Here is a 23,574-nt window from a genome sequence, read left to right as displayed (position 1 = left end):
GTGTTCACTGTCATTTCTCCTCCCCTTGCTTTGGGTGCTGTGGACAGATCCTTAAATCGACTTGGTGGCTTACACCGATATCTTGCTTCTCATATTATTACATTTAGGGGTAATATACATTTTAACATCTACAGTAAAGCTGGCCACACCCCAGCTAGGATTTTCTTGGTTTAGATTTAACCTATTTGAAAATCAAATCAAGAAAACCCACCTAAAAATGTATTTAATTTATGGTATATCCAGGCAGGAAGACCCATACTACCAAGTTATTGGTAAATTTTAATAATCTAACTGATCAAATCTAAGAAAAGCTGTAGTATGAGGGCATACCTATGGATCTGTGTAGTACGAGGGTCTATCTGTGTATCTATGTACTATAAGGGCCTACCCATGTATGTGTAGTTTGAGGGTTTATCGATGTATCTACAGTATGTAGTGTGATGGCCTACCTATGTATCTGTGTAGTATACGGGTCCATCTGTGTATCTATGTACCATGGAGGGCCTACCTATGTATCTGTGTAGTATAAGGGTCCATCTGTGTATCTATGTACCATGGAGGGCCTACCTATGTATCTGTGTAGTATAAGGGTCCATCTGTGTATCTATGTACCATGGAGGGCCTACCTATGTATCTGTGCATCTATGTAGTATCAGGGCCTATCTATACTGTATATCTGTGTTGCATGAGACCATACCAATAAATCTATGTAGAATGAGGACCTACCTATATGTCTATGTAGTATGAGGTCATACGCTTATATCTATGTTTAATGAAGGCTTACCCATGTCTCTATGTAGTATGAGGGACTATCTTTCTATCTATGTAGAATCAGGGCTTATCTATGTAGTCTGAGGGTCTATCTACAGTATTTATGTACGGTAATATAAGGACCTAACTATGTATGAGGGGCTACGTATATACCTATGTATTTATGTAGTATGAGGACCTACCTATGTATCTATATAATATGATGAACTACCTATGTATCTATGTAGTATGAGGGCCCACCTCATTGGATATACATTCAATAGGTTGTTTACGTTATTCCTCATACTTCTCTCCTTTATTGGCAAATTTACAGGACAGCCTAAAGCCATCCACACAAATTTTAGTGTGGTCATTCCACAATCCAATCATGGGGAATGATTGGATTGTGGAATGACCACACTAATATTCCAATTTCTTTTTTCCAAATAACAATTTATTTATTTTTCGTGGTCGCAAGAGAAAAAGAATAGTACAGGCATACAGCAATACGGCTCCCAAAATCTGCGGGGCCCAGTACAAATAGACAGTGCAAGGTAACACAGCATTAGGGGGTGCAGCAATATTAGGCAATCCGACCGAGGGTGCGCAGCCGGACGGAAGACATTGCAGGTCAGCCATCCGTGCTAGCAACCAAAAGGCCACCCAAGGTTTGCTGTCCGGCTCGAATGCCTGATTCATAACATAGCAAGGACCATTAACATTGTGAACAGAGATAGTAGAAGAGAGAAAAAAAGAGAGAAAGAAGGAAAAAGAAATAGAACGCCAGTGGTCTACATCACCGTACTCATACCGGCTCGCCATCAATCCTCCAGTAGCCGCCATCTCCCCCAGACCAAGTCATGCTCTTCAAGCCTATCTCTCACTCTGGCAGTCATTCTCTCCATGAGTTCGACATCCTTAATCCTAGAGTATAAGGCTTCCGTGGACGGGGGCAATGAATTTTTCCAGTTAAGGGCTATCAGGCAACAGGCTGCTGTCAGGATATGCCTAAGGAGCTTCCGGCCCGGCCTGGCTAATGGGGGTTGTGACAGGCCTAGTAAGAAAAATTTAGGGGAGTGGGGTACCGACACGTCAAATAGACGTTGAAGCAGCCTTCGGGTCATGAGCCAGTATGGGGCAATCAAAGGGCAGGCCCAGTAAATGTGGAACAGGGAGCCCCGCTCCCTCAGACATCGCCAGCAGCGGTCTGAGGTAGAGGGGTATATTTTGCGGAGTATGTCGGGGGTCTGATACCAGAAAAAGAGGATTTTGTAGGAATTCTCTTTGTACAGTGTACACAGAGATGACTTGGCCGCCTGACGCCACACCCCCTGCCAAGCCTCAAGGGGGAGCTCCTCACCCAGTTCCCTCTCCCAGCGCTTCATATATGAATTTTTACCTCTCGTTTGGAAGTGGTGTGTGTTGAGAATGCGGTAAATGTCTGAAATCAGCCCTCTGCAATTCCTTCCTTCCAGAATTATCTGCTCGAATGGGGAGGGCGGGGAGAACTGTAGGTGGGGGGCCCTAGCTTGTGCGAAGTGTCTTATTTGTAAGTAGCTGTAAAACGTCTGTCGGGGAAGGTCGTGTTTGGCCTGGAGCTCCGAGAAGGTCAACAACTTTCTTGTTCTAGGGTCCACCAGGTGCCCTAGATGAAACAGGTTGCGCGAGGCCCAGGGCCAGGACATCTGATGGGTCAGGCTGGTCGGCAACTGCGGGTTGCAGAGAAAGGAGGTCATTAGGGAGAACTCCGAATGGAGACTGTGCTCACGGGAAAGCTTCCGCCAGAGCAGGCGGAGCTGGGCCATCGGCCCTAGTAGCCGACCCGGATCTATCTTGACGCTCGCGCCCCATAGGAAGCTGTTCGGGTTTACCAGGGCTAGCCAGATTTTTTCAATCTCCGACCACTTGTTATAGGACCTCTGCGGAAACCAGGAGACTATGGCCCGCAGCTGAGCGGCCTGATAGTATCGAACCAAGTCGGGGAATGCCAGGCCGCCATCTGAGTGTAGGGCCGTCATGACAGAGCTCGGGACCCAGTGTTTTTTGTAATTCCATACAAATTTCAACAGGTCCTTCTGAAGTGTGCGTAGATGTGCGTAAGGGACCGGGATCGGCAGTGTCTGAAACAAATACAGGAGCTTGGGGAGGATCACCATTTTAATAGACGTGATCCGTCCCAGGAGCGATATGTGATGCACCTTCCATTTGTGGATCAGTTCCCTAATTGCCCGATAGAGGGGGGGGGGGAATTAGCCTGGTATAGGGTATGGAATGATGGCGTAAGAGAAACCCCTAGGTATTTAAGGGAGGAGCTTTCCCATTTATATGAGAATATGGAGCGCAGGTGAGACGTCTCATCCATCGCCATATTCAGTGGGAGGGCCACCGACGTGTTTATTTTGTAGCCCGATAGCTCCCCGTAGCGGCTCAGTTCAGAGTGGAGGTTGGGTAGTGAGGTACTGGGCTGAGTCAGGGTGAGGATAACGTCGTCTGCGAAAAGCGATATCTTGAATTCCCTGCCCCTAACCGAAATCCCCCGGATGTCGGGGTTGCTTCTAATGGCAGAGGCTCCACGCACAGTGCAAAAAGGAGAGGCGATAGCGGACAACACTGGCGGGTGCCATTAGCAATGGAGAAGGTTGAGGATGTAGCAAAGGGGGTCTTAACCTGTGAGGAGGGAGTGGTATAGAGGTGCTGCACCGCACGCAGGAACGGGCCCCGAAAGCCCATACAGTGCAACGTAGCCTCCATGAAGGGCCAGCTTAGGCGGTCAAACGCCTACTCGGCGTCTAAACTGAGGACCAGAGATGCTAGGTTGTCCCTATTCGCCACATCAGTGAGATCTATGACCTTCCTGGTATTGTCCCCTGCTTGTCTCAGAGAGACAAAGCCCACTTGATCCTTATGTATTAAGAAGGGGAGAATCGCATTTAAGCGATTTGCTAAGAGCTTCGTAAAAATTTTTAGGTCCGCGTTCAGTAGGGCGATAGGCGGTAACTGGCGCAGGAGGTCGGATCTTTGTCCGGTTTAGGGATGAGGGAGATAAAGGAGCCTAGCATTTCGGTCGGGACCGGGGACTGTTGAAGAAAGGAGTTAAATAGTTTGGTCATGTGTGGGCTCAGGATAGGTAGAAACACCTAGTAATACTCGTAGGGGAGCCCGTCCGGTCCCGAAGACTTATGGGTCGGGAGGGCCTTTACAGTCGCTAGGAGTGCCTCCTCAGTAATAGAGGCGTTTAGTTCCTGGAGGTCCATGTCCTGCACTCGGGGCAGCACTATATTTTCTAAGTATTGGGTTATATGATTAGACAGGCCAGGGGCCGGAGGGTTGTGGGGAATGTCCGGCTTATTGTACAAATCTGTATAAAAGTCAACGAATGCGTCCACTATCGCTTGGGGATGGGTCAGGAGGTCTCCCCTCCTGTCTTTTATTTGGGCCGGCGCAGAGGTCAGTGTGCGGTCCGCCAGTTTCCGGGCCAACAGCGACTGCGCTTTGTTTCCCTTGTCGTAGTAGAGTTGTCGCAGGCGGATTAGTGCCTTTTCTACCAATCCCAACGCCAGGTCTCGGAGTATCTGCCGAGTCTGGACAATTTGCTTGAGGGTGGAGATAGAGGGGATCCTAGAAGACGGGCTTCAAGGGTCTTAAGTTGTTTTTCGGCCTGTAGCCTGGCGGCCTGTGCATCCCGCTTCAGGGCCGAGGACAGGGCGATACAGCGACCTCGGATGACTTCCTTATGGGCAGCCCACAGGGTAGCGTGGGAGACATCTGGGGTATCGTTCTCAACAAAGTAGTGCCGGAGTGAGGTCTCCAGCTCTGCCATTGCCGGAGCATGCTGCAGGAGATAGTTATTCAGCCTCCAGGTACAAGGCCTACGAAGGGAGAGGTCCAAGTCTAGAGTTAGAGTTATGGGGGCGTGATCGGACCAGGAAATGGGCAGGATATGTGCAGAGCGGACAGCCCTCAGTGTGGTGTTGTTGACAAAAAAATGATCAATACGCGAGTGTGTGCCGTGGGGAGCAGAGTAAAAGGTGTACTGGCGGTCCTGTGGGTGCAGAGCCCGCCAGGCATCAAAAAGACCCCGTCTTCTGGTGATCTGGCGGAAAAGCTTAGAGTCTCTTAGGGCCCTAGCCTGAGGCGCCCGGGAGTCCACCGCAAGGCGGTCATATAGTGTGGACTGAGTAAGGTTAAAGTCCCCCCTATCACCAGAAGCCCGGGGGGCGTCCTAAATAAGCGGGAGAGCACCCTAGACAGAAATTGATGTTGATGGACATTGGGGGCATAGAGGACGCACAGAGTCAAAGCCTGTGTGCGCCACAGACCGTGGAGGATAATGTAGTGACCCTGAGGGTCTAAGTGTACGGAGGTGGAAGTAAAAGGGGCCCCCTGCCGAAAAATTATGGCCACTCCCGCTCTCTTACGCCTGATAGATCTGAGGGAAATGTCTGGAGGCGAAAGTAAAGGAATCTCCCCGGTTAAAGTGTGTTTCCTGGACCATCACTATATCTGCCCCCGCCTGTCGGAACTCCCTGAGCGCTAAATGCCACTTTTTGTTGGAGTTCAGGCCATGTACATTAAGGGACAGGATCTTAGCCATGATCGAGTAGGGGTGGTGTGCAGGGCATACTTAGCTGAGTTTGTTGGAGGCCTCCATGCCTCGGGGGGAGCGGTGACCACTGGAGGAGGGCAGGCGACCGGGAGAACCACTGGCAGAGCGTCGCTGGAGAAGCGAGGAGAAGGGAAAACCTAGAGAGAAAAGAAAGAATAGAAACAATAACAGAGTACAAAGTAAAATGAAACATTATCAAAAGACAGTTCCAGAGGTCCTATAGGGACACTGGATCTGTACGGTTCCTTAACGACTCTCCAGCCAGGAAGTCCAAAAATACAGGCTAGGGAGGCACCAACAGTCCACTCCACGAAAGGAACCAACGGGGGGCAATAACCCGGGAGTCGATCCATCCTTGGACTCAACCTAGGCCAGCCCGGGGTAAGAAAAACGAGGAGTAAATGTAGCTCCAGCAATCGGGGGGAAGGGAAAACAGATCCCCAAAATGGGGGATAAGGGTAAAAGAAAAAAAAAGAGAAAAACTGCGGAGGGGAGATGTCCACTTGACTTGGCGTTTTCTTCATTTACGTTTGGGTGACCTGCGGGGGGGGGGGTCTGGGCCTCTGTGCCGCTTGGCCGAGGAAACTTTCTGCCAGATCACTGGCATTGGGGGGGGGGAGAGGCAACCAAGTCCCAGTCGGGCAGTTGAGGGACAGAAATGTCCAGAGTGTCGCAAAAGGGCACCAGGTCTTCCGGGTATCGTGGAGTCGCAGACTTTCCCTGGTGTCTTGCGGTCAGGCTAAAGGGAAAGCCCCATCTGTAGAGGACATTCTTGTCTTGGAGGGCCCGGAGAAGAGGCTGTAGCAGCCTGCGTTTTTGAAGCGTGATCCAGGAAAGATCCGGGTAAAGCTGGCCTGGAGAATTGTCAAAGGCCAGGTTCGCGGATGGAGCGGGATTTGCACATGATGTCTTCCTTGAGTGGGAAGGAGTGGATTCTGCAGATAACATCCCTTGGCTTTGAGGCCGGACCTTTGGGTCTCAGGGCCCGATGGGCCCTGTCCATTTCTATGTGTTTGTCCGGGTCTTCCCCTAACATCTCATTAAATAATGTTTGCAGCGAGGCCTGAAGGTCCTCAGCGCCCTCCGTCTCAGGCAGGCCGCGGACGCGGATGTTGTTTCTGCGGCCTTTGTTATCGAGATCTTCCACTTGGCATTGCATATCTCGTAGTAAGAGGCGATGGTCCGAGGTCTCCACCTGAACGCGGTGGACCGTCAACTTGGTCTCCTGGATATCCTGGATATCCTCCTCCGCCATCTCCACACGGTCAGCTAGGTGTTTAAGGCCTGTGTGCAGGGTCTTGATTTCAGCGCGGCAAGTAGCTTGCACCTCCGCTACAAGCTGTTTAAAGTCATCCTTCATCGGTATAGTTTGCAAATACGCTTGCCAGTAGGGGTGAATGGACTCTTGCTGTTGGAGGAGAGGCTGAGAAGGTAGGTAGTGGGGGGGCAGCTCCCCTCGTGGAAGTCCCCCGGTGGAAGAGGGGGGCCACAATGGCTGGGTCGGCCCAGGAGGTAGCATGGGGAGAGCGGGGTGAGGGGTCCAGCTGGGCTGTTCCTAGAGGGTGGCCTGAGGCCCGGGCTACCTGAGCATAGGAGGGGAGAGCAGCTGTGCGGTCTTTGGATGCGCTGGAGTCCCGAGAGCGGGGGGCCTCTGTGCCTTGGGAAAGGCGGGCGATGGCCATGCCGCCCGATCCTCCTCCGCAGCCACAGGGGATGTCCCATCTTCCCCACCATGTGCAGGGTCAGAGCGGGTCTGGGAGTCCTCCATGAGATCCGAGGGCGTAGGGGAGAGGCAGGCACTGGAGGCCGTACTGAGGTGAAGAGCGGTGCGGAGGAGGCGAGGAAAGGCCGCCGAACATTGGGTATCCGGCATGGGTGGTGGCGGATCATTTGCCTGCTCCCCCCAAAACAGAGGAGAGGGGGTGGGAGATGGACAGCCCTGGCCACCCCCCCAGTTAGCTGCCCGCTCTGCAGGGGGTCCCGTGGGGGAGCCGGCAGAAGCAGGGGCTTTGTAGCTTCAGGCAAGGGGGAGGGCTGGCGTACCTGCGGTGAGGCTGTGGGGCCAGTCGGCGCCATCTTGCCCATCTTGCCGCTGCGGCCTAGTCCGTGGCGGAGGTCCTGGGCAGTCTCGTGCGGGGCTTCCAGGCAGTCCAGGGAGGAGCCCGGAGGGCTATGTGAGGCATCCAGTTCCCCCGCAGCCTCGGAGGGGCGCGGGGGCTGCCAAGCTCGGTCCGCCGGAAGGGCATGAAGCGGAGGGCGAGATGCTGTGGGGACCCAGCAGTGAGGATCCGCGCCGTCCGGCGCCATCTTGCCCCCGCCGCCCGGCAAGGCCTCGGGCGGCTGAAAATAATGCTTAAAGGCCGAGGAAGAGCCCGGCGGAGGCTGCAGTGTGCTCCGGGCTGAGGATTCAAGTCGCTGTAGCGTTGGGCTGGAGGAGAGCTCTTACTCCTTGCGTCCGTCCAGCTCGGCTTCCGGACACGCCCCCCACTATTCCAATTTCATAGACAAATGTCACATCATTTACGATTATTTTTGATATACGTTGAATGGAATGGTTGTAAGAAGGGGGTTATGAAAATAGATTTTAAATGTGAGTTTCCTTTATAGTCACATCCTAGAATAAAAGTGAAAACTAAACCTTGAGATGCATACGTGGAGTACAGGCTGTCTGCTGATTAGTTCAGTCCTTCATTGAGACAGTGCTGTTTTGCGCTAACAAACCCCAATTCTCTTTTGTCTGTAATATGGTGATCCTGAAAGATGTCTTCTGGTAATGCCTCACTACCTTTCCACATACAGAAAGCCTGATGTTAAAGTAGTTGGTAACAACATGCCTCGTGTAGCCACCAATCAGATACAACAATGCCATTGACGTTGAATGTGATTGGTCAGAAAGGAAGCTACACAGCATGGCCTTACGGAAGTGCATTCTTATTACCCTCTTAGTGGCCCCGTAAAGTTTTGTTTATTCTGCAGGAAATTACATAAAACTCAGAAATAAAGTATAACTAATTGCATAACAACTAATTGCATAGAGTGGGAACAGAACATCTGTCAGATTTTTATTGCTGTGTCCATGTTAGGGAAATTGATCCTATCGATTTGTCATGGTGACCAAGATTGCAAGTGAAAGAAAATACCAAATTTTGAGTTGTCACAAGAACATGAATGAAAGGGGGGGGGGGGGGGGGGGGGATCTTCCGATGGGGACACTGGTTCTGATGACAACCAGGGATTTCTTCAATCTGAACATGCATCCATGTCCATGTAGCATAATGCAGATTTTTGTATTTTTCTTTCACTGAACACGGCATTAGTGGTTAAAATGTTAAATTTTGGTGCTGTGTGCAAGAGCCATAAAAGTCTATTTAAGCGCTTAAAGGTGTTTATCTTGTCATTGGCTCGTGAGCTTCTATAAATAAAAATAAAAATAAAATGCAAAAGACATGAAGGTAATAAAAATATTTGTTCCCTGTATTAACTAACAAGGCTATGAGTTTTCAAAACGAAAACCAAATAATAGTTGCTATGGGGAAAATCCTTTGACTATGTGTATACCAGTCAAAATGTAAGAAACATTACTGCCCTGTGAATCTGTGAATTTACAATCTGAACATTTAGGCAAAATAAACAGAAACTTGGTGTTGATGTAACTCATGGTTTTGAACACTTTGATGTTGTTTTACAAAATAATGTGGTGACATAACTAAATGGTATACTGTATAATAGCAGGTTAACATGTTCATAATAAAGAAAACTAAAGAAACAAAATGTAATCTGTACAACTGTTATTCTAGCAAAGTAAATCAGCCCTATACATAATTTTGTATGTAAATGACCACATACAGGCAGCAGAAAACCACTCCAGGCTATGCTTAAATATTGATGATAGAGGACCTCTAATTCCTCCCATTTGTGTGCATTTTGGTAATTTCTTGAAATACAGCCAAGAGCAACACCTAGAAAATTAAGTACTGCACTATATGAAACTAGACATGCCAGTTTTTTAACCACTATTTGTGTTGTTTTTAATCAAGCAGTATAATTTGTTGTGGCATATACTGTAGTACCTTAGGACAACCAATATCAACTCTTAAAAAGTCATCTTTTGTTGGTTTAGGATATTCGGGACTGGGGGGGGGTGTAAAAAATAGGGCATCATAACAACATTTTAATGCACAACCCCTAGGGAAAGAATCCCTATTAAAAGTATCTTTACCTTGGACCTTAGTGGTCCGTATAATACATGCCCCCATTACAATGATGGCAAGTGTAAATGCCTCATTGTGATGCTGGAAAGTGTAAATGCCCTCTTGGTGGTCAGCATAATAGGCACCCCTTACCTTGAAGATCATCATGCTGTAAATGTCCTCTTGCATTGGTGATCTGATTAAATGTCCTATGCTAATTTGGTGGTCAATGTCCTCCCCTCTTAACTCAGTGGCCAGCAAAACAGTTCTTTCCAACTTGGTGGTTAGGTTAAATGCACCCATTACATTGGTGTTCACTGTAAATGGCCACGTTACATTGATAGGTATCATAAATGCGTCATTACATTGATTATTAGTGTACACCACCTTATTATCAGTGTACACAACCTTATTTCATTGGTGGTCAGTGTAAATGCCCCTGTTACGCATTATTGCAGCCTCTCAGCGGATGGGCTTTAATATTAAATATTTTGGGCCTCTCAGTGGATGGGCTTTTAATAAAATATATATGCGGCCCTATGTAAACATAGTAACCAGCGGGTACTGTTAATGCTCCTGATGCATACTTGCGTTCGGGAGATTTTCCGTTCATGTGACCGCTGTGGCTGCTGTTCACAGCGGTCATATGTTTGGAATGCCTCCCGGCATTTAGAACCTCTTAGGGCACTTTCACACTGAGGCGTCGGGGCATCGGTGGTAAAGTGCCCCTAGTTTTAGCTGCGCTTTACAGTAATTTGAAATGGGCACTTTTTGGCCGCTAGCCGGTCGCTTTTAACCACTTCAGCCCCGGACCAATTAACAGCCTAAGGACCAGAGGTCTTTTTACAATTTCGCACTGCACTGCTTTAACTGGTAATTGCGCGGTCATGCAATGTTGTACCCAAACGAAATTTGCGTCCTTTTCTTCCCACAAATAGAGCTTTCTTTTGATGGTATTTGATTGCCTCTATTTTTTGCGATATAAATGGAAAAAGACCGAAAATTTTGAGAAAAAATGATATTTTCTACTTTTTGTCATAAGAAAAATCGAATAAACTCAATTTTAGTCATACATTTAGGGCAAAATTTATTCAGCCACATGTCTTTAGTAAAAAAAAATGTCAATAAGCGTATATTTATTGGTTTGCGCAAAAGTTATAGCGTCTACAAACTAGAGTACATTTTCTGGAATTTACACAGCTTTTAATTTAGGACTGCCTATCTCATTTCTTGAGGTGCTAAAATGGCAGGGCAGTACAACCCCCCCCCAAATGACCCCATTTTGGAAAGTAGACACCCCAAGGAAGTTGTGGAGAGGCATGTTGAGCCCATTGAATATTTTTTTTTGTCCCAAGTGATTGAATAATGACACAAAAAAATAAAAAGTTTACAAAAAGTTGTCACTAAATGATATATTGCTCACACATGCCATAGTTATATGTGGAATTGCACCCCAAAATATATTCTGCTGCTTCTCCTGAGTACGGGGATACTACATATGTGGGACTTTTTAGGAGTCTAGCCGCGTATGGCACCCCGAAAACCAATCACTGCCTTCAGGATTTCTAAGGGTGCAAATTTTTGATTTCACTCCTCACTACCTATCACAGTTTCGAAGGCCATAAAATGCCAAAATAACACAAAACCCCCCCAAATGACCCCATTTTGGAAAATAGACACCCCAAGGAAGTTGTGGAGAGGCATATTGAGCCCATTGAATATTTTTTTTTTGTCCCAAGTGATTGAATAATGACACAAAAAAAAAAGTTTACAAAAAGTTGTCACTAAATGATATATTGCTCACACATGCCATAGTTATATGTGGAATTGCACCCCAAAATATATTCTGCTGCTTCTCCTGAGTACGAGGATACCACATATGTGGGACTTTTTGGGAGTCTAGCTGCGTACGGCACCCCGAAAACCAATCACTGCCTTCAGGGTTTCTAAGGGTGCAAATTTTTGATTTCACTCCTCACTACCTATCACATTTTCGAAGGCCATAAAATGCCAAAATAGCACAAAACCCCCCCACATGACCCCATTTTGGAAAGTAGACACCCCAATCTATTTACTGAGAGGCATGTTGAGTCCATTAAATATTTTATATTTTGCCACAAGTTGCAGGAATTTTAAATTTTTTTTTTTTTTTGCACAAAGTTGTCACTAAATTATATATTGCTCACACATGCTATGGGCATAAGTCAAATTACACCCCAAAATAAATTCTGCTGCTTCTCCCGAGTACGGGGATACCACATTTGGGGGACTTTTTGGGAGCCTAGCCACGTACAGGACCCCGAAAACCAAGCACTGCCTTCCGGATTTAAATATAAAATGCTACCAAAAAAATTTGTTAGCGATCGCAGGGATCAGGCCTGACTCTGCGATCGCTGCAGTTATGTGTTTAGTGTTTTGTAAGTGACAGTGATCGATTGATACTGCACTTGGGTGGGCTGGGCAGAGGGGCAAAACGCAGGTGCCAGCAGGTATCTGGGCTGATTCCGCTAACAATGCGTTTTTGTGGAACCCTAAACTGCTGGGGACGCTAGTATAGATCTGATCAGATCAGATATTGATCTGTTCAGACTCTATACCACTACGGGAGGTTTATGCTTTGCGTGTGGGTGTTAGTGGTACTGGCACTAACCTAGCGCTGCCTGGGGCGACGCAGACCCTGACCCTAAAACCTAATTGATATCACCCGCCGGGTGATCAGGGGGTTAAACCTTTATTGGGTAATAAATGGTGGGTGCCCTGATGCTATAAAAAGCAAACTAACCAGAGTCACCCGTAACACTTATACGGTGATCACTGGTGAAAGGGTTAACTAGGGGCAAACAGGGGGTTCAAATTTTTATTAGGTAGTATATGGGGGTCCCTGGCGCTATATAAAAACCTGACAGGGAACCTAAATAACTAACTAGCTAACCAGCGTCACCAGTGACACTTATACTGTGATCGCTGGTGAAAGGGTTAACTAGGGGCAATCAGGGGGTTAAAACCATTATTGGGTAGTATATGGGGGTACCTAGCGCTATAAAAACCTGGCGGTGAACCTAAAAAAATAACTAGCTACCTAGCGTCACTAGTGACACTAATGCAGCGATCAGAAAAATGATCGCTTAGTGACACTGGCAAAAGGGGGTGAAAGGGTTAACTAGGGGCAATCAGGGGGTTAAAACCATTATTGGGTAGTATATGGGGGTACCTAGCGCTATAAAAACCTGGCGGTGAACCTAAAAAAATAACTAGCTACCTAGCGACATCAGTGACACTAATGCAGCGATCAGAAAAACGATCGCTTAGTGATACTGGCAAAAGGGGGTGAAAGGGTTAACTAGGGGCAATCAGGGGGTTAAAACCATTATTGGGTAGTATATCGGGGTACCTAGCGCTATAAAAACCTGGCGGTGAACCTAAAAAAATAACTAGCTACCTAGTGACACTAATGCAGCGATCAGAAAAATGATCGCTTAGTGACACTGGCAAAAGGGGGTGAAAGGGTTAACTAGGGGCAATCAGGGGATTAAAACCATTATTGGGTAGTATATCGGGGTACCTAGCGCTATAAAAACCTGGCGGTGAACCTAAAAAAATAACTAGCTACCTAGCGACACTAGCGACACTAATGCAGCGATCAGAAAAATTATCGCTTAGTGACACTGGCAAAAGGGGGTGAAAGGGTTAACTAGGGGCAATCATGGGGTTAAAACCATTATTGGGTAGTATATCGGGGTACCTAGCACTATAAAAACCTGGCGGTGAACCTAAAAAAATAACTAGCTACCTAGCGACACTAGCGACACTAATGCAGCGATCAGAAAAATGATCGCTTAGTGACACTGGTAAAAGGGGGTGAAAGGGTTAACTCTAGGGGCAATCAGGGGGTTAAACCTTTATTGGGGGTGGTAGGGGGCTACCCTGGACCTAACACTAACTGCCCTGACAGTTTTTACTTTTACAACTGACACTGAATGCAGTGATCAGTAAATAAATGATCACTGCAATCAGTGACACTGTGACTGGGGGGGAGGAGGGCGGGGGGATCGGGGGGGCGATCGGGGGGCGATCGGGGGGGGATCGGGGGGGTTTGTGTGCCGGTGTGTGCCTACATGTCAGTGTAGTGTTGGTGCACACTTACTTTCTGTCTTCTCCTCGTAGTCCGGTCAAAAAGACCGCCCCGAGGAGAATGACATCACTTCCTCCCTGCCGGTGTATACAATACACAGTGGGAGGAAGCTTCTCATTCGCCAGGAGCGATCGAGAGGGGATGGCCAGAAACCAACGGCCATCCCCTCATCCCGGATCGCTCCTGAAGCGAAACGGACCACCGTATCCAGCGGGAGGGGGTCCGATCGGACCCCCCACCCGCTGGAAGGCAAGCACGTACATGTACGTGCTTGTGCCTGTACATGCCATTGCAATGACGTACATTGGCAATACGGCGGTCCTTAAGTGGTTAACCTTCGCCAGCGGCCGAATAAAGGATTAAAAGCTCTTCAGCAGCACTACCCATTGATTTCAATGGGCAGGGGCACTTGATGAGCGGTGTATACACAGCTCCTAAAGCGTCTCAAAGATGCTGCTTGCAGGACTTCTTTTAATGTCCCGCAAGCGCACCACTCCAGTGTGAAAGCCCTCGGGCTTTCGCACTGGAGAGACAGGAGAGGCGCTTTACAGGCACTATTTTTAGCGCTATAGCATCTGTAAAGCGCCCCAGTGTGAAAGTAGCCTTAAAAGGTGGGGAGGCTAGGAGGTGGAGCTGGAGGCGGTGACGGGAAGGAGTTGAATCGGTGGTCAGTGTAAATGCCCCTATTACATTAATTGTCGTAAAAAAAAAATCTTTACATTGGTGATCAGTTTACAGTTGAAATATTGCCCATGAAACTACTATTATTATGGATTATGATCAGTCTTCTATAACACCAGAATATTCCCCGGCCCTTTTTAAAGCTAGAGAGACCAAAATATACATACAAAGCAATAATAAAATAACGTACTGGACGATTAAATAAATAGTTGGTTGACCCTGTCTGCTACACTCATAATCTAAGGATAGCAAGAGGTGATATTTCTCTATTGGGGTTTATAATTCATCCCCCCATGCACAAAACAGAGGCTTATGGAGTATAGTCCATTGCAAAATAGGAGTCTACCCATGGGCAACCATCCCATACTTTAACTTCCTTGCAGGCAAACCACTGGAGAAAGTGAGGACAACTGAGAACAGGTTAGGTGTGATTTTCTTGCACAATAAAGCTTTATTCAACCTAGGATTATACCTGGGAAAAGATTTAATACATTCTGCAGTTCTATAGAAAGCACTTTATTTTGTCAGAACGTTCTGTCTACACAGATATACTGTATATAGTATTTGACAAGGAAATGTGTAAAAGGTGTATTATATTCAAATATTCTCAGATGTCATTAGGTGGACAGTGCAGAAAGGAATCTCAAAGTTCTTTGACAGGCACCAATTAGCCCTCATACCTAACAAGTTTGCGCAATCTTTGTGCTTGTGCCAAAAATCAGTTTAAAATTCTTTGCTCTGAGAGGGGGGGGGGGGGGATAAAGGTTATAAAGTAGGTGTACACAGGTGCAGAAAACATTTCACCTCTTTTTCATCAACCTGGAGCTAAAAACCACTTTGTTGATAGTGTAAGCTCCATCCATACTGAAGATTCTGTCAATTTTGCCATATTTGAAGTAATAAAACACATTCCTATGACTGGTAGAAGACCAGAACAGATGGAAAAGTAAATGGCTAAAGCTAAATGAAGCTATTAATCAGCTTGATACATAAACCAGTGGCTAATTGAGAATAATATCCTGTAGCTTTTGTACAAGATTGTAATTATAGTACTGTGAATAATGATAACACCTAATAAAGGTTTGATTACCAACTCTAGAATGACTTCATATACAATAGCTAACGAGGATAATTAGGACAGGAATTACCAGGTCCAAGCCGCATGATCTTTGGAAGAAGACCTTTGTAGAGAGCCAGGAACCTGGAAGGGAAGGAAAGGCAAGACAGGTGTTACACATTATAAATACACATGGATTTTATAATGCAATCAGCACTGTAAATCAACAAAGAAAAGAAAGGTAACAATAGATAATGATCAAACAAGTAATAAAATTCCGTGTTGATCATTTGTATATAAACACGTGTGACCGGAGCAGTGTTGAGATTATAGAAGACATTAAATCCTTCTGCTATCCTCAGGCTTGCTTTGTGCCATGAAATATGTTCAACCCCTGGAATTTATTAGCATTATTCAATTAGGCAATAAACTTATTTATATCTCTGTACTATAATAGTAGGGAGGAAATTTGGTTTCGAGAGGTTATATAAAATTCGTTTTTTATTTCTATCTTATTAAGCCAAGTGTTATACAATAAATATTGGCCAATTTATTATTATTATTATTATTATTATTATTATAATTTAATTAACTGAAATATATTATATCCTTTACATAGTACAATGCATATCAGTCTTTATCCACAGAGCAGCAATCACAAAGAAGTGGGGTATGGTAAAAATTATTTTACTTACTGTATCTAATAAAATATGGTATTAAAACACCACAATAGAAATAAAAGAGAACTAACAGTAGTTTATAGTAAACTAACCAGCAGTTGCCACAAAAATATTTATTACGCACCAACGGCTGTTGAAATGTTCAACCAGTCATTTCAAACACTAACAATGTACACTGGAGTAGGGGGGGTACACCTGACTTGTTGGAATGATGGTCAGTGTAAATGCCCTCTCTATTGTTGGTCAGTGTAAATTATTTTTATACATTGGGGATCAGTATTGCTCAGTAAAAATGTACTTTTTACATAGTTAGTAAGGTTGAATAGAGATGTGGGTGTGTTCATGTCGATAATAATTTCCCATATCCATTTATATTGTGTTCACTAAGATGCACATCCAAAAGTCTTTTAAATCTATCAATACTTCCCTCTGGCACCATCAGCTGTTAAAGGGAGTTCCACATCCTTGCTGCCCTGACAGTGAAAAACTGCTTACGTAGCTAAAAGTTAAACCTCTTCTCCTCCAATTTCATTACCGTATATACTCGAGTATAAGCCGAGATTTTCAGCCTCTTTTTTGAGGCTGAAAGTGCCCCCTCGGCTTATACTCGAGTCGCCGCTGTCTGACTGCTCGATCAGCGTATCGAGCAGACAGACGGCGGACATTAATTTTCAAAAGCCGCGCCTCCTTCTCCGCCTCCGCCTGTGATAGGCGGAACACTGAATTTCCCAGCAGTCAGTGTTCCGCCTATCACGGACATCCGCTCATTCTCATACTACGGACGAGTATGAGAGGATGTCCGTGATAGGCGGAACACAGGCTGCTGGGAAATTGAGTGTTCCGCCTATCACAGGCGGAGGCGGAATTTTGAATTGTAGAATGGCCGCCGAGAAGAGCGGCGATCCATCGGCACGGGACGGAGGAGGCACGGGACGGAGGAGGCACGGCACGGGACGGAGGAGACACGGGACGGAGGAGGCACGGCACGGGACGGAGGAGGCACGGGACGGAGGAGGCACGGCACGGGACGGAGGAGGCTCGGGACGACGGCGGCTCGGGACGGAGGCTTGGGACACAGGTAGGCTGGACACACACACAAGGCTGCACGGACACACACACACACACACACACACACACACACACACACACACACACACACACAGGGATGGATGGATGGATGGATGGATACACACACACACACACACACACACACACAGGGATGGATGGATGGATACACACACACACACACACACACACAGGGATGGATGGATGGATGGATGGATGGATACACACACACACACACACACACACACACACACAGGGATGGATGGATGGATGGATACACACACAGGGATGGATGGATGGATGGACACACACACAGGGATGGATGGACGGACACACACACAGGGATGGACGGACACACAGGGATGGACAGCCATGTCTCACCCTCGGCTTATACACGAGTCAATAAGTTTTCCAGTTTTTTGGGGGTAAATTGGGGGCCTCGGCTTATACTCGGGTCGGCCTATACTCGAGTATATACGGTAAGTGGCTCCATGTCTTTCTACACTCCCTGACACTGAATAGTTTTCTTTCTACACTAGGACCACAATTTTACATTGATGGTCATTGTAAGTACCTTTTTTTAACATTGGTGGTCAGAGTAAAAGTCTTTTTTACATTGGCGGTCAGTGTAAATTGCCTCTTTACATCAGTGTGCAGAGGGGATGCCTTCTTTACATGGGCGGTCCCAAAAATGTCGTCTTTACTTTGGTGGCCAATATAAATATCCTCATTACATTGGTGGTCAGAGTAAAAGTCTTTTTTACATTGGCGGTCAGTGTAAATGGCCTCTTTACATCAGTGCGCAGAGGGGATGCCTTCCTTACATGGGCAGTCCCAAAAATGTCGTCTTTACTTTGGTGGCCAGTATAAATATCCTCATTACATTGGTGGTCAAAGTAAAAGTCTTTTTTACATTGGTGGTTGGTGTAAATGGCTTCTTACATTAGTGGTTTAAGTGAATGCCTTCTTTAAAGTAGAACTATAGACATAGGTAAGGGAGGGTTTTAACCCCTGTCAATTCTTTTTTTGTTGCCATTTGTGTCCCATTGGGGAGATTTACCTTCATATCCTGTCCCATAGCCAAAACAAGAAGTAAGAGGAAATCCCTGCATATTAAGAGAATCCCTTGGGGCCCCATCGGGTCACTAGAACTAGTGTTATCATGTGAAGATTTCCCCTGTATTACTGTTCTGGGGACAACCCAAACTTTGGGATTTTCTTTTTACTTTCATTTTCAATGATAACGTTATATAGAACAAATAGAGAGGATGGATTTCCCTAAATGGAGGAGGGGTAGCAATAAGAGTCTAATAGGGGTTCTAATCCCTCTCCACTCTGTCCAAAACTAAAAAAAAGTTTTGCCTTTAGTTATACTTCAAATTGGTGATCACTGTAAATGCCCTCTTTGCATTGGTGGTCAGCGTAAATGGCCTTTTTATATTAATGGCCACTATTATTTCCATCTTTCCTTTGTTAGTCAGTATAAATGCCTTGTATTGATTGGTGGTCAGTGTAAATGTGTTTTATTCATTGGTGGTTAGAGTAAATTCTCTCTTTCCATTGGTGGTCAGTGTACGTGTCCTCTTTCTATTGGTGATCAGTGTAAATGTGTTCTTTACTTAACTCTACTACAAGGTTCCCTCTTCTTTGGGAGAGTAAGCCTTCTGACTGGCTCGACAATTTAACTGACAAGATTTTCCAGTCATAAGAGCAAAGCTCTATTTCATGAGATGGGTGTGCACCACAAACAATCCCCTGGAGAGACAGAAGCGCTGTAGTACTCAGAGAGCCTTTCAACATGTTGTTGAGAGAAATCTGTGGAAAGGGTTGGGAGAATGTTGTAATTGGATTATTTTCAATTTTTTAAAATGTGTTTATTAAGTGGATAGGGCCCAACTGTATCGAAAATGTTATTCTATAGCTTTTGTACTACTTGACAGCAGGGGCGTTGCTAGGGGGTGGCTATTGGGGCTATAGCCACGAATCTGGGGCCCATAGGACCGAGTTTCTTGCTGCAGGGCCCCTGCCTAACCAGCGGGTTGCGGCTGCTGGGGCAGGCGGGCTGGCTGCATGAGAGTGGTGGAGGAGAGGAGAGAAGCGAGCAGGCGGATGAGCAGAGATGACATCTCTCTCTGCCCACTCCACATCAGTGCTCTTCACAGCCGGGCCTCTTCAATTTGGGAGCGACGTGCAGTGAGCAGCAGAGAGATAACATCATCTCTCACTGCCTGTCCCGCATCACCAATCTCCTGCTCTCACTAAATAGACCAGTGCTGTCAGCCTGCCACCAATACAGTGTCAATGCACATTTGGTGGCACTGGATGGCATGGCAAGTGACAACCCACATCTTTGATTGACAGTACTGGGAGCCAATGGCTCCCGGGGGCTCCAGCAAAGACAGTGCGACCTGGAAGTGAGGGAAGAGAAGAGCTACAGACGTGCACAGCTCTGGATAGAATAGTGGCCTCAGGTAAGTAAAAGGGGGGTAAAAGGGGGGTGAGGGGGGATGCTGACACCTAAACATTTGTGATGTGGTTAGATAATCAATGCTACTGTTCTCATGATAGTATTATTTGCTGCTAGAATAAAAAAAATTGTTGATGGTTAGAGTTAGTGTTAGATGCTAGACTGATTTTAAAGAAAACCTGTGCTCACAGAAATATGGAGGCTGCCTCTGCTGACCTCTTCTTCTGAAAATGCTTACTGCCTGGCTGAGCACCAGCCAAAAATACAAATAGAAAAATTAATAGCATATTAAAGATTAAAAAAAGAAAAAGCAGCTTGTGCTTCAAGACTTCAAGACTCACATTCAGGCTGGGTTCACACCGCTGCGGCAGCGAGAACCCGATGTGATTCGCACCGCACTGCAGTGCAAATCACATCCGATCTCTGTGCGATGCGAGTTCAGCCATACAGATAGTATGGCTGAATTCGCATCGCACCCGCCGCAAACTCGCATGGGACCCTTTTTTTGGTCCGCAGCAGAATCGGATCGCATGGGTGTTCACACCATGCGATCCGATTCCTGTCCGAGTTTGCAGATCGCACTGCGATATGCGAACTGATCTGGGGGTGTCATTAACGTTTCACTGACACTCCCAGCAGTTCGCATAGAGCAGTGTGAACTGCCGGCGGGAGGCATGCGATGCGGGAAAACGCCGCGGATTCGCGGCGTTCCCGCATCGCTCCGGTGTGAACCTGGCCTCAATCCAGAACGGTTCCTAACTCCCCCCCCCCCACTGCAATTATTCTTTTCAGCCACTAAATATCCTCGTTCTGCTTGGTTGAGTGACAGCCAACATCATCCAATCCACTTCCTTTATGCCCAGGCTGTCATAGACCCACCCTCTGGGGGTGGTATCATCCCACAGGGGAAGAGGAAGAACCTGTGTCAACAACAGACCAGCAGGAAGACCCTTAGAAAAATGTATATTTGTACAGTATATATTTTTTTAAGAGTTTGTGGGGGATTAAAAGTACTAGACTTCTACTTTAAATAATGTAGAAATGTCTGACACACAACATGTAAGGAGATCAGGAACTCTGAGCTGCATTCTTTGTACAGGACTGTGCTTCAGCAGGTCAGCCAGGCAACTAGCATTTCCAGAAGGAGGTCAGTAATATCAGCAGCCCTATTTCTCTTTCACATGTTCTTGATAAAGTCCATATAATTAAGTCTTGGAAAAAGCAGAATTTGCATCAGAAATAAAGGATCCACATTCGACAGCCTACATTTATCATGAACAGCCCTGGAATAATGCAAAGGATAAAAAACAGTAAAAATAAAACAGAAAGTAGGATCACCATATAGGCTGAGTGCAGAGTGCTGGAATCACAAGTAATGATACAGAAATGATTACAAGATTTTTATACCCTTCTTCCTTATAAACCACGAGTATCGTCTTCCAGCAGCTACGATATTTAATCACTCCGGGTTCTGGCTGCGGCCCCTGAATCCGACTCTTGGCCACATCAAATGGGATGTTAATGATGGAGGCTAGCGTCCCAGAGGCCAAACCAATTGTAAACTTCCGTAGGAACTCCAGTCTTGCATCCTAGATAGTCAATGACACATGTAATATCATGAGCAAGGTAAAAGCAGAAATTCACATTTAACATTCGGGAATTCTGGCACCCGCTCTTCTCCTCAAACCCATCATCCTTTAATTATGGCTACAGAGAGCTTTAAAAGCTCAGGAAGATAACCATATAACCACAGCAGGGTGGAGTCCTGCCAACACTGAAATGGCGGTGTGAGATTTACGTAGAAGCCTCGGGTTAGGAAACGCGGCTGGTAAAATACTGTTAACAGGTGGGTAAACTATAGAGAGATAAAAAAAAAAAAGTTTTACCCCGGCTTTGCCAACAACAAGAACGACACCTTTAAATGCCATAAAACAAGCCATCATCTGGGAACTGTATTTTTGCTTGCACCTGTAACATACAATGAAGTGTACCTGCTATAAGAAAGCAGCTTAAAGCTTAGCACGCCTTTGCCCTAACATTAATCCTGACCTTCTTATAGAGAAGAAAAAAAATACGTCTCCTCGTTGCACCAACATGTACTTTCCATTGGGAGCAATACGGCTGTTAAGACGTTTTTCGTCTGCTTTAGGCTTTCTGCTAATGCTGTGTTTTCCTGCCTGTGTCGGTGGGGGAGATGTTATTTGCTCCGAGCTTCATACGTGGGTTTAAGAGGATTCTGGGTAATGTGCCTTTAATCAGCGACCTGGCACCCAGCACAATGGGCTCCTTGCAGAGAGATGCAGGAGGATTTCCGCGGGTTGCAACGATTCTTCCCCGACAATCCCATTGGCTCTGTTTTCGCACATGGTCCAAATTGCCTGTGGGCACATTTCCTCACACAGGATTCATAAATACAGTCCATAACGAGACTCTGGTTTCGGCATATGGGGATGATTTGTGTAATTGGCCTTTACAATGTACTTAGTATTACTGTATCAAAACACACGAAACCCGAGTACTCTATTAGCTAATTGGCCAGAATATTTTACAAATGACAGCAAGCCCCTGCACCAGGAAGCTCACTAAAATGTAGATATATGTGTCCGTGAGACCCCCAAATGCTAAATTAAATAAAAGAAGAAAAAAGAAAAAGAAAAAAAGGACAACACACACACACTTTTCTATAAGGCTGTTGCTGGCCTGCAGGTTTTTTCCACATTTCTCCTCAGATGTCGCAGATCTGTCAGCAGGAAATGTTCTCCCACTACTAAACTAACAAGCTCGCTGCGGTAACGCATTGCAGGGCCGTGCCCTTGAATTAAATAGCTTTTACCTATTGAAGGAATTAGGATGTCGTTTAAAGGAACAGTCACACTCCCGCTAACATGAAAGCACTCAGCCGTGTTATCAAAGCTTAATTTTTTTAAACAATTGTATAATTATTTAAAGGTGTGCGTTCAGGCACTTTTACAAATTTTGCTTTAAAAGGATATTAGAAAGTGGAAATGTTAATTCTGGGAGACAGAATGATACACTAGAAGTTCTCATAGAATGTGATAGTTTAAAAATCATTTATTAATTAAAATGAGCTAAAGCCAAAACATTTTTTGTTCATTTTGGATAGAGTGATGAAGAGTTAGACCCGCTCTTAGGTTTTTATTGCTGGCTGTTTCCCCACTAAGGAGGTTAAGTTATTATTGTCGCTCGGCCTGCAAGTGGAAAAAAAAAAAGTCACATTTTTAGGTTGCCAGAAGAATGGGACTTGATAGGAAATCTTCCAAAAGGCATACTTGTTCCAGAGACAGTTAGCTAAGAAGGATTTTCCACTACTTTGGAGAGATTTTCTTTCCCTTCCTGTTGTATACAAGACAGGAAGTGAAGGGAAATCTCAAAAAATCTGCAGCCTGACAGGGTTTTTTTTAATGAAAAGAAAATGAAAATAATGAAGTAAAAAAATAAATAAATAGATAATGAAATAAAAAAATTTCTTTAGATATATCCTAATCATTCTTATAGAGATGCCACTCAGTGGTGCTGCACATTATTAAAGTGGATTTAAAGTAAAGGTAAAGCTTTTTTTATTTTTTTATTAACCCCTTTTTGCGATTCGGCACTACGTCGCTTTAACTGACAATTGCGCGGTCGTGCGACGTGGCTCCCAAACAAAATTGCCGTCCTTTTTTTCCCACAAATAGAGCTTTCTTTTGGTGGTATTTGATCACCTCTGCGGTTTTTATTTTTTGCGCTATAAACAAAAATAGAGCGCCAATTTTTAAAAAAATTCTATATTTTTTACTTTTTGCTATAATAAATATCCCCCAAAAATATATAAAAAAACATTTTTTTTCCTCAGTTTAGGCCGATATGTATTCTTCTACATATTTTTGGTAAAAAAAAATTGCAATTAGCGATTATTGATTGGTTTGAGCAAAAGTTATAGCGTTTA

At 45.6% G+C, this 23,574-nt stretch overlaps 1 protein-coding gene across 3 annotated transcripts in view; it reads right to left on the bottom strand.

The window, feature by feature from the left end:
- Window positions 1-23,574, bottom strand: part of SLC25A21 (solute carrier family 25 member 21) — a 651,666-nt gene that overhangs the window by 1,344 nt on the left and 626,748 nt on the right. For all 3 annotated transcript variants that reach the window (XM_077464683.1, XM_077464681.1, XM_077464682.1), the window contains exons 9-10: window positions 21,036-21,217; window positions 15,508-15,560 (exon numbers count right to left, since the gene is read on the bottom strand). In XM_077464683.1, the coding sequence (XP_077320809.1) occupies window positions 15,508-15,560; window positions 21,036-21,217 (235 nt within the window). The remainder of the gene's footprint in view (window positions 1-15,507; window positions 15,561-21,035; window positions 21,218-23,574) is intronic.

This window comes from Lithobates pipiens, unplaced genomic scaffold (genome assembly GCF_037356315.1).
Source record: "Lithobates pipiens isolate NorthernLeopardFrog02 unplaced genomic scaffold, aLitPip1_a1.2 Scaffold_30, whole genome shotgun sequence".
Classification (NCBI taxonomy): domain Eukaryota; kingdom Metazoa; phylum Chordata; class Amphibia; order Anura; family Ranidae; genus Lithobates; species Lithobates pipiens.
The sequence above is the reverse complement of the archived record's forward strand: the minus strand, read 5'-3'. Positions and strand labels throughout refer to the sequence as shown.